The sequence below is a fragment of the Numenius arquata genome, chromosome 8 (assembly GCF_964106895.1).
Source record: "Numenius arquata chromosome 8, bNumArq3.hap1.1, whole genome shotgun sequence".
Taxonomy (NCBI): domain Eukaryota; kingdom Metazoa; phylum Chordata; class Aves; order Charadriiformes; family Scolopacidae; genus Numenius; species Numenius arquata.
Genome location: NC_133583.1, coordinates 1,793,508 through 1,816,528, shown reverse-complemented (window position 1 = coordinate 1,816,528; position 23,021 = coordinate 1,793,508). Strand labels below are relative to the sequence as shown.

General features: G+C 45.1%; 1 protein-coding gene across 1 annotated transcript; it reads left to right on the top strand.

Annotated features, from left to right (window-relative positions):
* The first annotated feature begins 3,528 nt into the window (after positions 1–3,528).
* ARL8B (ARF like GTPase 8B) lies at positions 3,529–21,451 on the top strand. The gene is made up of 7 exons (XM_074151371.1): positions 3,529–3,765; positions 12,911–12,991; positions 13,601–13,674; positions 14,093–14,186; positions 14,822–14,889; positions 15,117–15,187; positions 16,506–21,451. The coding sequence occupies exons 1-7, from the start codon at positions 3,643–3,645 to the stop codon at positions 16,553–16,555; spliced, it is 561 nt and encodes a 186-aa protein (XP_074007472.1). The 5' UTR covers positions 3,529–3,642; the 3' UTR covers positions 16,556–21,451.
* Positions 21,452–23,021: the final 1,570 nt, after the last annotated feature.

The following is a 23,021-nucleotide window of genomic DNA, read 5'->3' as shown; positions in this document are numbered from 1 at the left end:
ATGGACGTATGAGACCCTGAAATACTCTGTGACTTCACCAGGCTTGAGAGAACAGACACAGCATCCCCCTTTGCTGGCTGTGGAAGGAGCTGACAGTAAATCACAAGTCTGTTGCCTGAAAACACACCGCAAATGAGAAGAGATTTCCTCCGTGCAGAATTTGCAGTCCGTGTAGAAAGTGTCTGTGATACCTCTGCACCACAGGGAGAGGGGGCATCATGTTGTTGTTTCCAGCTATAAAAGCGCTCTCGCACTGTTTTGTTCCAGCGGGTGAATTAGCAAATTGGATTTGCTCCCAGGAGTAAAATATTCATTTATCATTTCATGGAAAACCCGACTGCCGTGTAAGATGTGCTGTTGCCTGTTCCACATCTGTTTGCGGTGAGCTACAACGTGTTCCTCGGGAAGCTTTTATCTCAGAAATAATGATGGACACGCAGAAGCAACTGACCACGCAGAGCGGCTCTTGGCTGGTGATCCGGGTGCCTTGGCACGGCTTCTGCCTTCCGTGAAATCTTGAACGTATAGGAGTGCAAACCACAGTCAGGAAGGGACTTTTGGAAAGATTATTCTCCTGTGCAGTTGTTGTAACAAACAATTAATAAAAAATATTACGGGCTGCCAGGTCCTGGGATGAGGAATGAAGTATAAACAACCACCCGTTATTTTGCCTCCTGCAGCTGCACCCCGGTGCGAGCTCAGGGTGCTCAGTGTCTCTTCAGAGGAGACCTGTGGTTATAACGATGATTAGTGACGACTGTCCTGAATGTTTCTTGCATGTTTTATCTGTCCTTTTAGGTATGTCCATGCTAAAATCCACTCGTGCTGTGCAAGCGTTATGGCTGCATTTACCTCATTAACGCCAGCAATGCGGGAGTGCAAACCGGAGGAAAGCCTGCACAGCCACATCTGCAACCTCATCTCAACAACGGGCTGAGTCTGCCTCAAAATACGGTTGGTCTCAGTTATTAAATATGTTATTCTCCCGTGTTCGGGGTGAACTGTGATCTGGAGGCAGTAGAGGAGAGAGCAGAGCTGTGCTGCCTCAGGAGGGTGGTGTGTGTGGTGCTTGGCTGCCCAAAACTCTTCATCCAAGAGCAAAGAGGCTGTCTGCCAGCTGCACACCGTGGCCTGCCCGTATTTAAAAGCAGTTCCTATATGTGATTTTTGTCAGCCATGGGTAGGCTAGCTAAGCTGTAGCATTCCTCTGAAGAAAAGGAAAAGGCCTGTTACCTTCTGCTGGCACCAGGTTATAGCTGGTGCTGTATTTGCTGCTCTTTGCAATACCAAAAAATGCCAAAATTCCCAGGTACTGCTTCCTTGTGTGCTTTTTTTGCATCACCTGAGCTGCTTGGCCCCTCTCTCTTCGTTATTCAGCCTCCATAAAACTAATTAACCTGCTTCCCCTGCTCCCCTGGGAGCTGGGATGTCCATAACCAGACGTGAGGGGGGAACGGAGTCCAGCCCATGCTTGTCCTTCCTCCTCCAGTGCGGTGCTGGGCTGGGGAGGACCAGCCTCTTGCCTGCCCTGGGAGACTCCTTCAGGGTTATGGAGGCTGCAGGGCTGGAGCTGGGGTCCCCAGAAGCTGTGGAGTCGGTCAGCGTCTGGAGGCAGAAGGCTTCCAGCTTTGCCAGGGCTGCTTTGCACTTCACTAGGGAGGAAAGTCGTCCTCAGCCTGATCCCGGTGCCCTGAGAAATGCTGCAGAATTAATGAAGGCCAGCGAGCTACCAGAGCAGGGCAGAGAGCCTTGACTCTGCTTCCACTTCTCATTCAGTGGCTCAGGTCCTTAGTATCTGTAAAATATTTTGAGAGCCATCGCAGCTGGGAGCAAACCACTAGCTGTTTTCCAACCAACCGACAAACAGCAAATCCTGTTTAATATCCATTGATATCTCTTAATTTGAACCATGTTTTTCTGCAGCACCATAAGAAATCCTGAAGAAAAAGACTGTACTTCAGGTGAACAGAAAATATTCTTATTCCATGGGCATCTTGTAGTCTCCTCACGATTTTTTTTCAGACGCATCTTCATTTGCTCAGCTCGTGTCCCGCCTGCCTTGGCCTCAAGCTGCAAAATTCACCGTGTAACTGCCCGGAGAGCCGGTGGTACAGGATCTATGAACGATACAAATATCGGGATCCTCAGTGGTGTCTCTCTGGGGGACAGATGTTTAGAGAAGGTGTGGAATTTATTATGAAGACGTCAAGAGCTTGTTAATCGGTATCACCCCGATCACTTTTCCTCTTAAAAAGCCATGCAGGCGCGTGCATTGGTTTGCTTCCTCCTGCTGCTTTTCCTGGCAGTTGGGGATCTCCACCAGCGAGGTCCACAGGAAATCACCTTAAAAAGTCCGTGGATTCCTGGCAAAAAACTTCTACAGAATGGCTGGTTATGTCAGAATAACTGAGGCTAACAAGGTCGGGTGGCCTGACCTTTAGTTTTCGGAAGTTCTAAGAGCACACACAAGGCTTTATGAGATATTTCACTTGCTTAAAAAATACTCTGCATTTGTCACGTGAAAATATTATGGTTAATATTTCTTAAATGTTAAGAAGGGCTTAATATTAAGTCATCTGCAAGCCCAGGATTTGCCTGCAGGCTGGCTTCCAGCTCAGTGGTCCTGAGGACCAAACAGCAGCTCTCACTAAAGGATGCACCAAGAAAACCCCCCACAATCAATGTCCTTTATAATCCGAGCTTCAACCCACCCCACAGTCTTGCTGGGGTCCTGTTGTCCACCCTGCTTGGTGGCAGAGCGCCCAGGGTGGCTCTGAGGGGCTCAGTGAGCGGCCAGGGCACTTCTGTGGGGCCAGGTGCAGGAGGTGGCTGGGAATGGGTGAGAAGGTGTGGGCTGGGAGCACAGCATGGCTGCCAGGAGACCATGGCCGTGGAGTTGGGGTGTCAAACGTGGCCGTGGCACCGCAGCTGGGCAGCCCTGAAGTGCCAGAACGCCCTCCTGCCCACGGCTGCCCAAGATAGTGGGGCTGAGGGCGTGTGAGAGGACATTCTCCTCACACTTGCCCACCCAAGATAGCAGTGCTGAGGGGGTATGAGCAGACACCTCCCTTGCTGCCCAAGATGGTGGGGCTGAGCAGGTGCAAGAAGAGACGCCTCCCACCCTCCCAAGAAGGCGGGACTGAGAGGGTGCGAGGGGACGCCCCTTTCGCCCTCACCCGCCCAAGATGGCTGAAGGGATGTGACAGAACTTCCCTTGACCCTCCCAAGATGGCGGGGCTGAAGGGATGTGACAGGACTCCCCTTGACCCTCCCAAGATGGCGGGACTGAGGGGTTGTCAGGACTCCCTTTCACCCGCCCAAGATGGCGGCGCGGAGGGGGTGCGAGCGAACGCCCCGCCCCTCGCGGCGCGGCCCCGCCCCCTCCCCGCCCTCCCTGCCCGGCCGGTCCTCCCTGGCGGCGGCGCGGGCGGCTGCCGGCAGGGGGCGGTGTGGTACAGGACGGGGGGAAGCCGGCGGCGCGGCCCCTCTCTGTGCGCCGCGCGGGCCGCGACGCGGCGTCATATGACCGCGGCGCGGGGGCGAGCCGGGCCGTGAGGGAGCGCGCGGGTGTGGGACAGCCGTCGCCGCCGCCAGCCCCGGGCCCAGCCTGCCAGAGCCCCCGGCCCCCACGCCGCCGCCACCATGCTGGCGCTACTCTCCCGGCTGCTGGACTGGTTCCGCTCGCTCTTCTGGAAGGAGGAGATGGAGCTCACCCTGGTGGGGCTGCAGTACTCGGGCAAGACCACCTTCGTCAACGTCATCGCGGTGAGCGGGCCGGGGATAGGCCGCGGCGGGGCCCGGCCGGGCTCTGGTGGCCGCTGCGGCCTTTGCGGTCCTGGAGGGAGGGGGCTGGGGGCGGGCAGGGCCCGGGTCGGGTGCCCGGCCCCGCTCTCAGCAGCCCGTGGCCGGCGCCTGCCCCGGCTGCCCCGGTACGCGGTCCTGTCTTGAGCCGAACCGCTGGGATGGAGCTGTGCCGCCGGGGTGGGAAGCAGGCGTGTCTGCCCTTGCTGGGTGGGCTCGTAGGGAGGCGGGCGAGCCAGTCTGGCTAGCGTGCTGTGCCCCCATCAGCCTTTGTGTGCTAATGGGGCCTCGCTGATACAGGACCACACTGATAGTGCAGCTCGAGGGTGTGCTCTGAAGGCTTGTTTTGGGCAGCACGTCAGGATGGCTGGGCCCACGTTAGCATCATGCAAATAGTGTCTTTAGCTACTTTCTCTCATTTGACTCTTTTTTCAGTGAACCTCAGTAAGTGATTTAAATGTTTGCCGCTCATGGGTCTTCTCTCAGATTTTTTCTTATTCCGATTGCTGGAACCTATGTCAAATAATCTACTTTCTCTTAAGGTATGCGCTAAGAAGTACAACTTCCAAGCCTAACAGCAGCAGACTGCTGAACTTGGGCCTACTTATCTGCTGATCTGCCTGGAGCAGATGAAGGAAGGGTGTGGGAATCCTCCTACGTGAAGCTTTTCCATTGTTGAACAACATAAAGAGTGGCTTGCTTAAATGGCTTGTTTGGCTTCGGCAGTGTCCTGTTCTACAGATGCATGTGACAGAAAACATTCAAAGAGACAAGCTGGAATTTGGAAGCCCTTGTAGGGAGGCTGGAATGGGAAACAGGTGTACCTTTGGTTTTGCAGGGAGCATAACTGCCTTGAGAAAGCCGATGTCTTCAACCTTAATTGAGCAGACCTTCAGTGTGGGTTTTTTTGTTTGTTTTTTACTATTACAGAGTATTTTTCTGAATGTACTTATTTGTCAGTTGAATGAGTTACTGGGTAGGAGAAGGGCTCTTATTCTCTTGCAGTTATACATAATCCCTGTTACACTGACTAGCTGACAAAACGTAACCAAGCTCTTGTGTAGCTGAGGATGTTAGCACTCTCCGGGCTTTGTGATAATCACATGAAATGGGTCTGCCCTCATAAAAGGTAACTCTTCCTCTGCCTGGTTGTGTTAGGTGGAAGCTCCAGGACTAACCCGAGAATGCCAGAAGCCTTTTCTTTCGCACACAGTAGTGGATGCCACCACCTCTGGGCTCGGATTTCTAAAAATGGAACTCTGAAATCGTTGAACAACCTCAATCTGTGACTACTGAGCTGATGCTGATTGGTGTGTTCATGCGACTTTGGGCACTGAGGTTACTCTGCAGGTTTTTTTTGTCTTCTGGAGTCCTGGACGGGGGATGGCACTTGACAAAGTACTACTTTACTGTTTTATCTGTTTAGTACCAGCAGCATGTCTCCTTCAGGGAGTTGCCTGTGGAACTGTTCAGCAGATATGTGGAGTAGTACAGAATTTTTCTAGTAGTTGCACGTCAGTTTAGTCCATCTAAGTTGTCTCAAATGGTGAAAGTACTCCTGAGTAAAGCTGACATCTGCATCCAGCTGGCTTTGCTGGGGGTTGAATCTTGCAAGGTTTCAACCGCACATTAGGATCACACCCAGACATTTATCTGAGTAAGTGTCATTCAAACAGCCTTGCAAAACTGAGTGAAATAAGGAAGTTGTTATGCATAATGACACAGCCTAGTTAGCCGTTTTAGGTTTGGAAGTAGCAAGCCACGTTTCTGAAGTTTTTAATTAGGGAGTCTGGTGACTCCTTGCAAAAAACAGTGTGAGGGGATTCATTCAGTTTTCTATTATTGGTTTAAAAAAAATAATAGCATGATTAAAATAGCATGAAAAAAGAATAGCTTCAGTTATCAGCACAACACTGCTGCTTACAGGAATAGTGTCATCCATGGCACGAAGAGCTAACTTCTTGTTAGTTGCTTCATTGACTGACTTTAGTTCAGAGTATGCATTTGGAAATGAGTGCCGGAAAAGAATAACTGCTCTCTGCAGGCCAGTTAATGGTTTGGATGGATGTAGCTGTCAAGTGGTGGGATTCCATAAAACTAAAATGAAAGGAATGACACAGCAAGATGCTAGTCCTACAGAGTAGCTCTAAAAGCTGGATGACATACCAGGGACTTGATATGGCTTAGAGATTGCCTTCTGTCTAACAGAGGGCTGTTACCAGTCTTTTGACAACAGTGAGTTTAATCTAATCTAAATCTCTAATGTAATCTATGCCAATCAAATCAGGCATATGTAACTGAAGGAAAAACTCAAACCAATTACACGGGAGGCTTGGTACTGCCACTGAAGTGGAAAGGCCACGAAAGGCAGGCAGTCTAGTTCTAGAATAATCTTTTTCTAGGCTGCTAGCTGGTTTGGGCCATATTTATTCTTCTAGTGTAAACAAACGCTTAGTTTGTAAATCCGACCAAAGTCAGTTTGACTAGAAGGTTTAAAAACAAACCTTAGTGAAATGTAGTTATAGCTGGATACAACTAATGCAGCTTCTGCTTTGCTAAGGCTCCGTATTAGTCACTGTCTCTAATTAGATATTAAGCATAAGTTTTCCGTATGCGTGAGTAAACTTGCTCACAAGGGAGGATATCATTTCTTCCTGCTCCTAATTTCCATAATGTAGATGGCCTATGGCTCTTATTCAGAGAAACTGCATGTCATCCCGGTATCGCATCTTGAATTGTTAGCTTCTTATCTGAGGGCTTGAAACGATCATTATTTACTGGAGACTGTGGTATCTTCTCTCGTTTGCGTCTCTGCGTCTCGTGTCTGTTAACCGGCTTTCCTCAGCCTTGCTGTGGAAGCTGGGAGTCCCAGCCACGCTTGGTGTGGGGAGGTTGGAGAGGCAGCTCCACCGCCGTGTGACGCAACTGAAACATGACTCAAGTAAACTGACTCTGCTTCCAGGCTGCAGGCAGGGCCTGCTGGGGAATGATGGGACACTTGTGCAGTTGCAGAAAAGTACTGCATCAAAGAGTGGCATTTCCTATTGTGAAGTCTTGCTGGAAGCCCAGTAGATCGATCCTTGATCCAGGTGTTTGGTACTGGAATGTTGAAGCTCGATAGCCTGATCCTCAGCAAGCGGGAGAGGAGAACTGCAGGGGTGGGAGGGAGTCAGACTTTCCTGATAGAGTTGTCAGGTTTAAGAGCTACACTCAACCTGTTTTGTTTGCGGTGACAGGATAAATAAGATGCCTTTCTAGGATTTGTGTCAAAGCCTGAATTAGCATGGTTTGGTTTTTAATTTTGGAATATCTGAAAAGTCTTTGAATGAGGCTTTGGTTTCTTGAGAGAGGCAATTCTTGAAGCACCTCAACAAAAGATTCGTTTAGCCATTGGGGAATTGTGACTTCCTTCTGTCCTCAGGACTGTTATAAGTAACTTTGACTTCAAGAAGCCACACTGGAGAAGTGTGGGAAAAGATTGCTCCAAAGAACTTTGCCACTGCTTTAGTGCCTTCTGAAACACCCAGGCAGGTCATAATAGTGTTGTTGTCACTTCATACACAGAGTAGTTAAGCGAGAAGGTTGATACGTAAGTGAAGTGTTTCTTAATCGCAAAAGTCTCATAAATGGATTGCCTCACTTCATGAGGTAATAATAAAGCTAATATAAGGTGACTCATTCTCCAGTTAATACTCTTTCTTTGAGGTCCTGCTTGCTGTACCCCAGATGGTCTGCAAAAGGTGACTGAAATCAGAATCTATTTTTTCCATCATGGTCTTGAGTTCCCATATAGCACGCCTGGAGAAAGGACGTTTCAGGCCTCTGATAGTCAGGAAAGCATCTAAGCTCTTACATGACTGACTTCTAGATAGAAATATGCCTTTTTAGGTCTTCTTTCACTGCTGTGTGGTAGCTACATGATAAGCAGTCCATGTCTTTTTAAATAGTCCATTGAAGTCAGAGTTGGGGAAATAATAATGCATTTTTTTTGTCAGATGCCACGATTTTGCTTTCTGCAGCAATCATTCATGGAAGGGCTGTTGTAAAGCCTTTCAAGGGACTGTTGGATCACGAGGGCTGAAGCTTCTAAACTAGAGTTCAAGCTTCTAAATGTGATTACAACAAGCAGCTGAAACACTGAAGTATTTCAAGAAAGAAGCAAGAGTTGATACGTCCATATGTGATGCACTTCTTGGTCGAGGCTATGAATGTTGCAGAGGAGGCTTAGTGTAGGGGTAGATTTATATAATGCTAAAATGGCTCTGCATTTTTTTTTTTAAGAAGAGATTTGAGAGATGCAGTGTTTTCCTTAGTGTGAAAAGAAACAAATTTAGGGGTGAACAGCAGGGCTTAAGGTAGGATGCTGGTTCAGGTGGATTGGGAGCATCCAGGCTGGAATCCGTACTCCAATGCTGTTGTCTCCTAGTTGGCTAAGCTTGTTGGTGATCTCTTCTAGATGGCTGAAAAGTATTAGGAGTAAAGATTAATAAAATATTGTTGTGTAGTAACAAAGCCTATATGAAGAAATATGTCCTCTAACAGTAATAAATGGTTTTAGCTTTGTGGGATGCAAGCTAAAGGCTGCCCTGACCTTTTCTGTTGATCTTGTGCAGGCTGTGGAGTCAAAATCTGGTAGCTGTGAACTGGTGGTTGAGGACCATGTGGATGGACCTTTGCAGGCTACATGCTTTCCAGTGCCAGCAGGAGAGAGCTACTGCTCTGGCTGGAAAGAAAGAAGAGAGAACGCTGGTTCTACTGCTGCAGTTTGAGTTCTGCCCTTAATGGTTCCTTTAATGTGTTGAAATGAATCTTTAAGGAAGAGGCAGGAAGCGGGAGTACCAGTCTTGTCCTCGATTACTTGATCAAGCTGCTTAGGGCTTGGTGCTGACGGTCTGGTAAGCGTAACTCCCTGGAAGCTGGCAGTCTTCTGGCTCTAGCTTATGGCTACAGAGAGGCAGAAGTAGCCAGAGTGGGGTTTATTTTGATTTGGGCTCTTTTTTTTTTTTGACTCAAGACAACTGGAAATGGTAGGTTTAGTAAGCAGCTTGTTTTAATATTAACTAAGTATTAAGATACTAAACTTACTATCACCTAACATTCCAGAACCATAGAAAGGATGTAAGTTAAATGCATGCCCACCCCTCTGGGAGGTGGGCTGTACCTGTAAGTGGCATGCTGCTGGCTTCTTCCTCAGGCAAGGCTTTGGCGGGTGCTTGCTGGCAAAGCTGCCCCGGGCTGGTGGTGGGCTGAGGGAGAGGGCTCAGACCAAGAGTTATGGGTAAAAAAAGCAGTGTTTGTGGCTGCTCTTTGGCGTGTGTGGTGGTGTCTCAGAGCACACACCAAAGCTGGTGTCTTACAGGTGGGCCAGGCTTGGATCTGGAGTTGAGATGGAGAGTGCAATTCATAAATGTTGCAGGATAGAAGGTGAGCTGAACCCACACCGATTCGCACAGGTGTTGGCCCTGTACTGGAATACAGAGCAGGAGCTTAGTTCAGTCTGGAAGCAGTCTTGCTCCTCTGAATAATCCTTATCCAACATCAGTACTCAGGCAGGTAAATGGGTTCATATTGCACTAAAACCATGTGCTTGGGTTCTCCAGGAGCTTGGAGTATTGAGAAGAGAGCATTTCTTAAATGAGGAGGCTTACAGACTAGTCCTGCAGGTTCTTTCTGCATGTGGCCTCTGAAATTCGGTCTGTTTAGTCTCCCTCTTTCTTATCTTTCACAGAGGGGCTAGAGTTAACTTTGTTCTGTGACCTTCAGCAAACAGTTTGTATTAACGCTGTATGGTCTGTGTGACCTCAGAGCTAATGGCTTAATTCATAATCACTTCTAGCACACAAGGCTGATCTTCCAGGAGGCCTGGATGAAGTACGGTGTCTGTCTACTGGAATATTCACAAGTGCTGAAAACAGATGCTATTGCTAGATTTGAAAGCAACTGCTCTTGCTGTCCTTGATGAGTGTTTGAGCAACGCTTACTGTGTGTGACAACAGCCAAGCACTTTCAGATTGGCAATTGAAAATATTTCTATGCTTATCAAACTTGTTTTAAAGCCGATGCCTATTTTAGAAGGAGAAAGCATTGGATCGTGAACACACAGTGATAGGGCTGAGTAATCTGCTTGAGGGGGGGGGGTGGGGGGAGTCTGATTCAATCAGAATTGCCTACTAATAAAAGCATATTCTTCTTGTTCTGCTGTGCGAGTAGCTTTTGCATATAAATACTTTAAGATGCAGCTTTTTTCCTGGCTTCTGGCTTTTTTTCCTCTGTAGAGGTAGTAAACAGAAGCCCTCTGAATTCTAGGTTTAGGGAACCATTTCTGGACCAAGACAGTTGGCTACAATAGCAGAACTTACCATAGGAGATCGCTGCCTGCTAGCAAAATCCATTACAATAGTTTTAACCATTTCTTGACCTGTCTTAAAGGTACTGGCAGTTACCTTTTAGGTACGCTAACTGTGAGCAGGGGAACGCCCACGCTGACATCAGAGTAAGGTCTTTCAAATGAAGCTCTGAGTTGATCAATATGCTCAAAACCTGCAGTCAGGTGTTCCTGTGCCTCTCAAAGCTATAAAGTGCCCACCTCATCTTGGGATCCACAGCCTCCAAACTTGTGTTTTGGAGGCAGCTCGGGGATGGCACCTGCTGCCCTTCAGTTTGTGACAGTTGGGAAGGTGTGTCGGATAGTGCGGCCTTGTCTTGCCTACAAAGAGCAATGTAGAAAGCTGTAACTCAGGTTGTAACCGAGTGATGCTGTAGTGTACTTCTTAAGCAAGTCAGAACAAGTTGTTTGTGCCACCTGGATGTGTAGCGTGGGTAGAGAGTAGTTGGAAAGTAGTATAAGGTGCAGCAGCTCTTCTGAAGTTTCTTTAAAAGCTTCTTTGTGGTGGATCACAGTAATTTCTTTAGCATTACATTAAGCACGTGGCAAGTGAGGTGCTGCTCCGATCTGAAGGAATCTGTATCCTAAAAGAGCTATGAGAGAGCATGAACTATAGATAGGAACAGCTCTCGAGTGAAGAATCTGGAAGTACCTGAGCGGGAATAGCTGAGAGCATATCGGGTAATACAAAGCAGCACAAAGAGACAGAGGTTCAGGGAGTGCTGGGGAGGTGTTTGGTTGGAAGATGTGGGTGTAGGGTGTGACTGGAGAGGCAGGAATGTGGTGGTTCTTGAGCAACCGTGGCAAACTGACCCTTCAAAGGCAAGATTGGCAGTGCACGCTTTATGAACTGCACTAAACTTCATCAGATGCCTAACTATGTGTAATCAAACTGAGTGAAATGGACAGCTCGTGCACTGGGATTTCGGGGCAGGAATGGGAAGGTAAGGAGCAGGTGTCCAGGTTGGGCACCTATAACCCAAGTTAGCAGAGAGGTTAGAGTAGTTTCTGAAACTGCTGCATGAGATTAAGTTACAAAGAGGAGTGTGTATCAAACAGCTGAAAGTGCTTTCAAATGAGAATGCAGAACACCTGCTTGATGAGGTTTAGGCTGTCCATTTTTCAGGTCATCACTGGTTTTAGTGTTGCATTCCTTGAATTCAAGGACTTAGTAACTTGTTTACTCTTTTGAAAAGGCTGTTGGTCTGTATAGCCACACGCCCGGGAATCAGATCTTAAATGTGAAAAATTGCCACCTGTTCAGGGGACTGCTGGCTTCAAATCCAAGCTCTGGATGGATTTCTGCTTTGGAGGTCAACAGAAAGATCAACGCACCGTTTAACTGAAGGACTTGGCCAAATAAGGCCAAATGAGACTGCTATCATCTGTATGTTTTCAGTTGACTACTTGTGTTTATCAGCGTTGTACTGGAGTCCCTTGTGTAAAGCTTGCAGCTTTGGTTTGGTAGTGGAAGAACACAGGGTTTTTGGGGGGGTGAGGTAGGGGGAACGAGCTGAAGAAAGTGAGGGCTTCTAGGCATAGAAGTGAATGACAAAGCATTGGTATTACAAGCTGATCATCTTCTGACTGCAAACTCTGAACAGCACATAATCAAAGCGTGTCCAGTCAGTCTTAGTTACTACTTGCAGCTTGTGAGCAGTTGGGCCCTAACTCTGTACGGTGATGTGATGTCTGCTTCCTAGATCCTAAAGGGCTTTAACTCGGGCTAGCTTCTCTGTGCAACATCAGACTTTCTGCTGCTACGATATCGAACCCTAATTAAACAACTGAATGCATTTGAGTTGACCTTTTTTTTTTTTTTTTTTCCAAATCTGTTTGACTGTTTCTATTACACATAATGGATGTAGTGGGATACATAATGATCACTGTGGCTGAGATTTCCCTTCTGCCAGATAGCTGAGGGAGCATGGGAGAAATCTGTGCTACTGTTGATAACGCTTGTTATGGCTTCTGGGTTAGCTACAGGAGATAGCTGGGAACTTGGCTCTCAAGCTGTTACAGATAAAAGTGTAACAGTAAAGCATCTGCCACTGGAAAACCTCTCTAATGCAACCCTGTTTTGCAGCAGTTATGTCGGAGCTTAAAGTGATGCTGAACTTCCAGTGGAAACGGGATGAAATAGTCTTCAGTTGCATTTTGATTGCATCTTCCAGTGCTGAACAAGTTGGACACTGTGGCCGAGCAGGAAGCAGACCTTTCAGGTCCTTCCACTTTCTAGCCTTTTAAAAGTCCTCAGGGAGTTAGCCCATACCTGTGGGTTGGAGGCTTACTCCACAGGAGTGATTTATTACTGTCAGTGTTGTCCATAGAGTAGCTTGCATCAGAGGAAAATCTTCTGGATATTTCTAGCTTCCAGGGAACTAGGAGATCCTGACGTCTAGCACTTGGCTCCAGCAGAAGTAGGTGAACGGCTCTTTTCCTCTGCTTGCCCTGGCTGTCCATCTGTTAAGCCATACAAAGCGCTTCTCCCCAAGCAACTTTGCTCCCCTGACTGCCTCAAGGCTTGAAAAATTATTTAAGTGCTTGTAAGAAATGACTGGACTGACTTCACACAAGCTTCAATGGACATAAACACAATATCTATGACTTCTTGGCTATAAAGCCTTCAGTTGGAGGGGAAATGGTTAGAAAAAGCTTATGATATTTTACTATGTAAACTATCTGCGTCAGCTAAGCACTAAATTTAACTTTCTTTTTTTCCAGTCAGGTCAATTCAGTGAAGATATGATTCCTACTGTGGGCTTCAACATGAGAAAAGTTACGAAGGGTAACGTTACAATAAAGGTAAGTTACCATTGTTGACTGTCTCTTTTAAACCCATGCAAGGTTATCTCCAGCTTCTAGTTTAAAATATTTGTTTGCTCTGTTTTGCTTACACCTTTGAGACAAATATAGGAAACTGAAGAGGCTCAGCTAAATCTGTCAAATAGCTTAAGAATACACTTAATGTTTTTTTATGGGGTTTCTTAAATAAGAATCTGTGTGTGATTTCCAGGTTCAGGGACTAGTTAAGGCAATGTCGTGATAATGCTATCTGGCTTTAATCTGAATTAATTTTTACATGTTTAGGGCCCAGAGGTCCTCCTCTTCTGCTCATCAATATTGCTTAAGGGGAGGCTTACATCAAAAGCAGAGATTTAAGTCAATATGTCTTGGTGTATTTTCTTGTATACCACAGTGCGTAAGCTCGGTACACAGATGTGCTCTTACATCTGGTGTGAGGTGCTCTAGTTGGCAGCTGTACAAGGGACATATTTCTCTTCTAATATGTGAGAGGTCCTGCATCTGGCCTAAGGAGAAAGGAAAAACTGTGTTTTGATCTCTTGTCTTATCTTTGCGTGACATGTTTAAACATAGTGCATGGCTAAATTGTCTTTTTCCCCTTGCCTTAAGATTTGGGATATAGGAGGGCAACCACGATTCCGAAGCATGTGGGAGCGATATTGCAGAGGAGTTAATGCTATTGTGTAAGTGTCGTCTTTCTTCAGCTCGTACAACTTCAGATTTGCTTGTCTTGTGTGTGTAGCCTTTCTAACAGTGCATGCTTGGCTCGGCAATACTCGTTTTAATTTTGAAACTATACTCCAACCATATTGACCTTTTTTTGCCCTTAAATTCAGGGCTCAAGATGGGTTATTTTCTTATCAGTGTCTGATCTGGAGTGCTAACTACTTCCTGAACTGGGTGGCGGTGCTGTCTGAGAGAATCTTTCATCTACTCTGTTCTTAGAGATTATTTTTTTAAAAAGAGCCAAATTCTTTGCTCAGAAGACCTAGCTTTGTTTAAAGCCGTGTTGAACGTGCTCAAAACCGACACTGTAAAGGAAACGCTGCTGTTTCTGAAGTAGTTCAGTCTCACTGACCTAACCTTAAATTCTCTTTAAAGCTACATGGTAGATGCTGCAGATCGTGAAAAAATAGAAGCCTCTCGAAATGAGCTGCACAATCTTCTAGATAAGCCACAGTTACAAGGAATCCCTGTAAGTAATATTGCCTTGCACAGTATTAAGCTTGCTTGAGGACTGTACATAACTTTACCAACTCTGAAGTCTGGCTTACACTTGACTTAAGAGTTAGAGGCCTAACCTTACTGATTGGTGTGACATGAGCAATACCTGACGGTAGTGCCTTAAATCAAATTGTTGATGTCAGTCAGTCCTTCAGGGATCTTACTCTTGTTCAGTGCCCACCAAAAAAAAAAAGAAATTAAATTAGAACAGTAGTTTAGAGTATTCCACAGTATGAGTTTGTGTTCTCATCTAGAGTCTGCTCTAGCACAGGTTAACCAGAGTGTAGTACAGAAATATAGAGCAAGTTTGGGGAATTTCAAATTCTGGGGATTGTTCTCAGTTTTATCAGCTGATGCGTTCCCATGCTTGGTTTTTGAACACAACAGTTTACTTGTACCCCTCTTTACCTGTGACTAGATCAATCTTCTTTCTTGATCTGGTTTAATAGCGAGTGTCTTATTCTGTTAAATTTACCAGCCTCGTGCAGACTGCTTGTTAGACTCCCCTGAAGCTTGGGGTTTTGTGGTGTGGCTGTGTTTTTCTGGGTGCTTTTTCTTTCCTAAAAAGTCAAAGCTGCAACTGTTTCCTTCTGCTCTGGATTTCAGGTTCTAGTACTTGGAAATAAGAGAGACCTCCCTAACGCTTTGGATGAGAAACAGCTAATTGAAAAGATGTAAGTCCAACCCTTCCTAAGAAAGGCTACTTGAACTCAATCAATGAATTCATGTACATGGGGTTGTTGGATCAAGCAGCTTGCATTTATAAGGAGAAAACCCAGCAACAGGAGGTGGCTGAAACATTGTACCGAAACAAGTTATGCGGAGAAGATGAAGGGGAAGAGTTTAGATTCTTGGTCTTGTTATAAGTGAAGTGTATGTTGAAATGTTCTCTCTTTCACAGGAACCTTGCTGCTATTCAGGACAGAGAAATCTGCTGCTACTCAATTTCTTGCAAAGAGAAAGATAATATAGGTAACTATTAACCTAAAATGCTAAGCGTTATGAAGAGCTATCAGAGGATGGATTGGGGGATTGTAAGTTGTTAAGCACAAGCTTCCTGGCTTCAGGAGACTGCTAACAAAACAGAGAACAACGTGTAAGTGCACTGGTTAAATTTGGTATAACTCCTGATGGCAGTGAGGAAGCTTGACTGGTATTAAAGTTGTTGAGGTTGCAGTTATTGAAACATATGTCAGTCTCCTGTGAAACCTGCTGCCTTTAGTTAGTTTGCAGCAAAGAGCTGACTAATCTCACTTTCAGCTTGGCCTGAATGATTTTATACTTCTATCGGGTACTCTCAACTCAGCCTCACTCCATGAGGCTAGCAAGTACTTGCAGCAAGTTTTTCCTCAACAGGAAAAATGCTATTCCCTTGAAAAAACCGTCTTCCCCTGCTCGCTTATCAAAGTGGTTCATGTTGTGGCCTGTGATTAGTCACTATTCCATGCAGCCAAACAGTAAATTTTTCTGATGCTGACATCAATTGCTTTAGAATTTCTGGAGTTCAGAGGCAGAAACCATGGTGCTGTGTAATACCAAGTACCTGACAGTAGTAGGTAAACTGAGTAATCCCAACTGAATGAAAACATAGCACTTAATGACACTTGCCATTCTTCTCCTGATGCCTTCTTGGGGCTGCCATGAGGTTAACACCAGTTTGTTGGTGGGCTACCATGAGGTTACTCATGAGGGAAACTTTAGGCTGATGGTCACAGGAACAGACTATAGAGGAAGGGCTCTGTGAAGGACTGTTTTCTGTGAAGGACTCAACTTCTTTCCAGGAAAAATGAACAGCCTGTGGGGCTCTTCTGGCTGCCTCTCCTGGCTGGAAGCATTGGGCTGGTGTGATGCCAGTGTGTTTCACTTCCTTAAGAGACCCTTTTTCAAGCTTGATGCCTTGTACTGTAGGGCTAAACTAACTTTGCTCTCATGAGGTGAGGAGAGGCAGAAAAATAGAGCAGTGTTGATTGATTTAAAACTGACTATGTGAGCCACGCCAAAGTATCAGATTAAAGGAAGTCTTTTTCCTAGAGGTGTAGTTGACTGAGGAACCAGGATGTCTGGGGCAGTTTCTTTAAGTGTTACTTAAAGGGTGCTGGGCAGTTACAGGACCAAAGCACAGACAGCAAACAGGTCAAAAAATCATTCTGTTGATCTGTTTTGGACCATCCTCTGGAGGAGGGCTGGATATTCCTGTCGTGTATTTGAGGACAGTGGCGTACCAAAGCAATGCTGGTTACACAAATACAGATGGACACCTGAATATGGACCTTCTCTTCTCTCTCTTCAGATATCACGCTTCAGTGGCTTATTCAGCATTCAAAATCTAGAAGAAGCTGAAGTCTTCCTGGAGTCTCCAGTACCAGTTGGCCATAATCTCAATTGTCCACTTCCCTCCATAAATGAGATATTACCCAAAAATCCTGTATCAAGAATCTGCCTTGTCACGGTTCATTTATCATGTGCACTGCTGAAGACTTGTATTCCTATCCTGTCACAAAACAACTAGAGTTGTCATGATAAAGTCAGCACAAATATTTATTTTACAACCATCTATGGTGGGAGGGTTGGGGGGGGTGGTTTTTAAAAAGTAAAAAAATATCTCTACCATGTTAACTCTGATGGTACACTCTGTTCTGGTTTTTCAGGGCCAGGTTTTTATATGATTTTCAGCAAGTGTTTTATTTCTAGTGTTTAGTGGCTTGAAGATGCTGATGCTTGACAGCATTAAGATTCTGTAAGATGCCACATACAGTAGTTAGAAAACATTTAAGCGTGAGTTGTGGGATACTGATTTATCTCACAAATGCATGTGATGTGTGTATGTAAGCAGAGGAATGGAAGCTGTTTGCAGAGGGGAGCACAAGGCATAGATCAGCATCACTAATCCACAGCTGAGATCTTATCCTGTCACTTGAAAAAGAAAACTCTCATGATGAATTAGGGAAGAGTCAACTGTTTAAAAATCATTTTGTTGCTTCTGTTTAACATTTGTGTGGGGGATGGGAATGGACTGTTCTGTCAAGCTTTCAAAAATTGGAGTATTCCAGCATGAAAACAAAATGCTAGGAACATCAGACTTTGTTCAAATACATTTTTCTATCTCCAGATACCAGTGGTCTCTATCTGAAACCAGAACACGCATTCTGAGCAGCTGCATGACACTTAAATTACTGATGTTTTTGTATCGAGTCAGTCGTTGACCTTCAGCACAATATCTGTGTAATTGTCTGGTGTCTCTCCTGCTCATGGAATGGCTGGGCACAGTGTCACCTGGTGCTATGGAATATCTAGGCTATTGTGACAACTCTAGACCTGCCTGCTTTCTTGATGTAACCATGTGCAAAGTCTGTTAGCTGCGAGATGAAATGTTCTACTGTGTCAAAGCACAAGAGAGCCAATGAATCGATCCTGTTTCTTGACTAGCTCCTACAGCTTGGGGAAGTATGTATAAACTAAAGATTGTAATGGGTTTTTTTTGTAGCTTTACTTTCTCAATGACTTTGGTATATTTAAAGGGACAGACTCGTTAAGACTGGTTTGTTCATACAGTAATGTCAGTGTAGCTTATTAGTGTATGCAAATACATGGTACACCCGCTCGTGTTGCCTCACACCGTGTGTGATTCTTCACCCAAATGTAGTTTGCATTACGTCGGAGTCTTTGGTTGGAAACGCTGTTTAGTCCATATTGGTTATGACGAGCCAGTTTTAATTTGGACTGCCATGGCCTTACTGTTCCCTACCAACTCTCGCACTGTTGCACAGACACTACATGCTGCCTGCATTCGGTCTGAACTTGCATTTTAACTTTTTTTTGTCCCCTTTCAGTTCTCTGAAGCATGATTTCAATTAATTCATACTCTGGTGCTGTAGAGGAGAGGGTATATTAACTCGCTACTGTAGTCCCTAGTTCACCAGGAAGTGCTACAGTTACTTTTATTTAGCAAACTTGCTTGTGCCTAAAATAAGGAAACTAAACTAGAATGTGTGAATCTTTGTGGGGGACCAGGTCACTGTTTAGTTAACTGGCCTATAGCTAAACTTGATGTGTTTGGTGTTTATATACTTCACTGCTTTCAGCGTTTATGGCATCCAAACACTACCAATTGTTAACCTGTGCATTACTCTCTGCATGTGAACAACTTATACAATTACTGAACTTTGTAAATACGTGAATTTTTTTATTTAGGTGGATGCATATGTTGGTTTACTGCTCTTCAGCTTTATTCAATAAACTTATGTTTTGAGGGTTGTATTGACACTTAACTGACTGACTTGATGTGGTTTTAACTCATGGCAATGCTTTATTGGATGTCTCTCTCCCGCAAGATTGGAGTGGGGGAAGAAGGCTCGGTAAATGCTTGAGCTTCTGTATGTGCTGTGGTTCAACCATTCAAGTGAAATGCGTATAAAACTACCTTTCAGGCCTGGGGCTTTCTCAGCTTCCATGGGAGTGACTGGCTAAGCTTGCTCAGCAGACCTCAGTGCTTTAATAATAATGTGTATGAAAAGCACTAATTAGTCAGCTGGAGGGTCTTAAGTAGGGGCAGCCTCCTGGAGGTCTGTTTTCAGGAGAAAAAGGCATGTGTCTATAAACATGTTTCTTGTCATTAAGCCTAGAGTAAAACCTGGGCTTTTCTAGCACAAGTGTCAGATGTAGCAGTGCCTGATCACTTACTGCCAATTAAAGCATAAAGATTCTTATCTCATTGGAAAGTGAGACTTTCATTGACTGAGGTCTTGAACAAAATCTTTGTCGTGATTTTAATCTGAAGTTACTCTGAGTGTTCTTCCCAAATGCTTTGGTGCATTAATTTTTCTGATTAACTTGTAGGACCGTATTACAACATCTTCCCGTTAATGGTAACAAATTGGCTGTCTTCTATTCACGGCCTGCCTCTGTCTAAGCTTTCAAGCTCGCTGAGCTGTAACGGGATGGTTTTTAGGTCTGAGTACTGGTCAGTTAACATCCTTCACACGTAACTGGGCTGGTGGGAAGGCTGGTGAACTGTGGAGTAAAAGCTCATGTGTGTATTTCTTCAGCTGACGGGGTTTCCTGGGTGCAGAACAAGCTCCCTGGAGTTCACCTTCAAAGCAAAATCTGAAAACAGTACTAATGCTGTAAGATTTGTCACCCGGGTTGGTCTGATTCCAGTACTCATTGCTTAAATAAGCTGTGGTGGGAACTTGGCCAACAGCTGTTTGCTTGATGTGGAGTTTCAGTAATAGTTTCTACTTCTAAATGTAAATAGCAAGGGGGGGGGGGGGGGCACACTGTGCGTGCTCTAAAAAGTGTATTTGCATTACTTCACGAAATGACCCCGCTGAGGTCTTCAGAGCTATTCTTGTATGGTTCTTCGAGATGCCACTCACGTGGCAGAAATGCAGACCTTGAAGAAGCTGTTTGAACCCAGGGCAGAGAATGGCACTTCTGGTTGAGGGCTTGATTAACTTCACTTTGAAACAGAAGGGAAGTGTAATAAGTGTTTCCAGAGAGGTGAGGCTGTTCTCGCCACCTTTCAGCCTTGGACTGAAAAAACTACTTGCTCATCTGGCACGGTTAAGTCCAAGGTTAAACCTTTTCTGTCCTGATAAAGGTGTGGAGCCTAAGATGGGCATTAGCAGTGTTCTCTGCTGGACTTGGATGCTATAGATGTGTTCTGCTCCTAGAAATCTATTATGCTAATCTAATCTCTTGTGATGATTACTTGTCACTGTAGTGAGCCTGGACAGTAAAAAGAGACTGATTAAATTGCCCATTCTCTTAACCAGTTGCTTTTGGGGCTGCATTTTAGTAATATAAATGATTGTACTTAAACATCAGTAGTCCCGAAACTCTCTTCTGATGTATCTGCAGTAGGTCTCAGCCTTTAGCATATTAAGAAAAGGCAAATACTGAGCTGTAGAGAACTCCGTGTCGTGAATACGCGTGTGAGCTAGACACCTTGATGACCTCATGATGTGTTGGTGTTTTGTATGGTGTCCTCATGACTTTTTAAAATAGCTGTCAACTCCAAATACTTGTTGGTTTTGTTCAGTACAAGTGATGGCTCTTACTGATCATAGAGACTAGACTGGGAAGAAATGTTGGTGTGTGAGCCCACAGCTATGTGGAGGTTTTCCTTGGAGTGTTAACATCCTATCGATGTTAGTGTGGAGGGTGGTTTCTAAGTGCAATTACAGTGCAGTATAATTATCATCATCACCCTGAGTACAGCCTAGTGTCTCAGCAGTTGCACAAAGAACTCTGTCCTACTACTTGCCAACGTGAAAAATGCACAAATGTGGAGCCGTTCCATGATCTGTGGAACTAATAATCTCGTTTCTTATGGATTTGTGGTTTTTATTTGCATCTTCATGAAAACAGGCTGGAAAGATGGTCCTTTTTGGATGCTGATGTATAAAACTGCATGATCTTTACTTTCTGGTAGAAGAAAAGAGGCCAAAGAAAATGCCTTAAACAGTCTCTGTGGTTAAATTAATACAGGAATGTTGTGCAGGGATCTATAATACCTTGAAGTATGACTTAGCTGGATTAACAAGCTTTTTAACTTTTCTACAGTTTAATTTTATAGTTTACTGTGGCTGTGCAACGGCATGTCATGAGTTTGCTTTGTGCGCCTTTGCTGAATGTGAAAGAGAAGCGCTTCCCCCCAGTCGCACGCCCCAGCGCTGCTCCCTGCTGGCTTGCTTCAGCTCTGGCCCCGACTCTGGGAATTCTAAAAAAGGGGTGTAAATCAGGTTATTTAAGCTGTTTTACTAAAAGCGGTGCGTTCCCGATTTACCCGAGCGGCAAAGCAATGAATCGTGGTAAAGGAGAAACAACACGTGAATGTCTGAGCCTGGTGTGTGCTCCGGGACTTTTATTCCCACCGTGTGAGTGTAGAATGACTCGTCTCACTGGATCATAAACCTTCGACGGGTGGGCTGTCGCTCGAGGACTACAGGTGCTGAATGTTACAGTACGCCTTGGTCAAATATCAGAGTTTTCTTTAGATAGCACTTAAAAGATGGAACGGCACTCAAAGGTGGGGGGGGGGGGTATGCACATATTCTTTTACAGGAGGAGTCAAATATTTGGTGGTTTTATTTCCGTCACGGTGGAAGGTGGGTAAGTAGACCTTTGTGCCAGGATTAGTGCCTTTTAATTATTGACATGACAGGCTTTTATTCTGTTAAAGGCAACATCTATCATTGTGATCGTTTCGAAGTGCTTCAATAAAAGTGTTGTTGAAAACCATTCTTTCGCATATTTATCTGTAGTAGTACAGCCGCTTTTATTAGCGTTAGAAATATAGAAGATGCCCTCGTTGCCAAATTGTGGGAGATATTGTTATGCTTGAGCTAAACTAAACACATCTAAGCTAAAAGTTAAGGCTTTAGATCACCTGTGAGAGGAGCAAACAAAAAACTCCTTGAAGCCGTCTTTTAACAAGGAGGAGTAAGTTGTTGAATGGTGTTGCCTGGTTGACGCTTGGTGTGTGCTGTGTTTTGGGAGAGCGGTTTCTGTGGAAACTGCAGGAGCGTTCACTGTGGAACTTCACCCCGAGAGAGTGGCCGTGAGGCTTGTGCTCGGCAGGGGGCAACTTTCTGGGTAGTTGGTCTGTGAAACTCTATTATAAAGTTCTGATTATGGCTTTGCTTTAAATGCTGAAAGCACTTACCGGTCTAATTTGTGTTTCCCTCTGAAAAGGCCGATCAGGGAGAAGTTCATAAACCATATTATTCAATGAAAAAACCAAATATGTGTGTAGAGAAAGAAAAAGCTGTTGTGATGTGTGAAATTTAAAGCTAAGCTTGATTCGCACGAGAGTCTCTGAGTGAATTAAACTGGTAAGTTGCCTCTGTGTAACTGTTAACTCGGGATGTGGGAAGATACTTCAGTCTTTTCAATGAGGAGGAATTTTCCTCAGTTTTTAGAGTCAGTAAATGAATCCCCTTCTTGGTGTGAATAGTATTTCTGGTGCATAAGGGGAAAAACACTAAAAAGATGCATGAATCCCACAGATTGAGGAAAAGGAACTGAAAGAGCAACCCCAGGCTGCTCTGTTTGAGTTGTGACTTTTTTATTTTTAGATTTATTTGTTGTACTGTTTCTGTTGCAATGAATGGAAAACAAAGGGCAAGATCAGGCTTCTGAAATAGAACGTATAAAATAGAGGCTGAAGACAAATCATTAGTGCCTGGTTGTCTGTCTGTGTGTGATAAATCTTTAAATACTTTTTTCCCCTTACATAGGGATTTTTATTATTATTCATTGATTTTTATTCTTTTTTTTTTTTTTTTGGGTAACAAGTCATGCCTTTTCTTGCTAAAAGGATGCAGTGCTACAGTGAGCACCAGTCCTTAGTTCAGCGATAAAGCATTCACGTTACAACCACAGATACTGATGCTGAGAAGGTTTCTGGGGTAGCTCAGAAATGCGTGTCTCCTCTTCGCCTCCCCCAGCTGTAGTTTCTTTACTGACTTTTCTGTTCTTCTGACTGTCTTTGAGGGGTTTGGGTTTTCCCAGTACTGCCTGACTCCTGTTTCCACTTTCATATCTACAATTTGCAAGCGGCATTTGTCAGCTTTTGCTATTTATGCTGCTTTCGGAAAACTCCACCTGCCTCGGAGCTTCTTCTTTGCTCTCTCCATTGTCACACTGAAGGTGGGTCACCATGTGCTGGGCACTGCTGTCGTCGCACCCCTTGCTCCATTTTCCCTCTCATCGTTTGAGCGGGCCCTGCCGTTGTGTGAAGGGAAGCCCCGTGTCCATCTCCACGGCCCAAGAGCAGGGCCCGTGGCCCCCTCCTCACACCGGA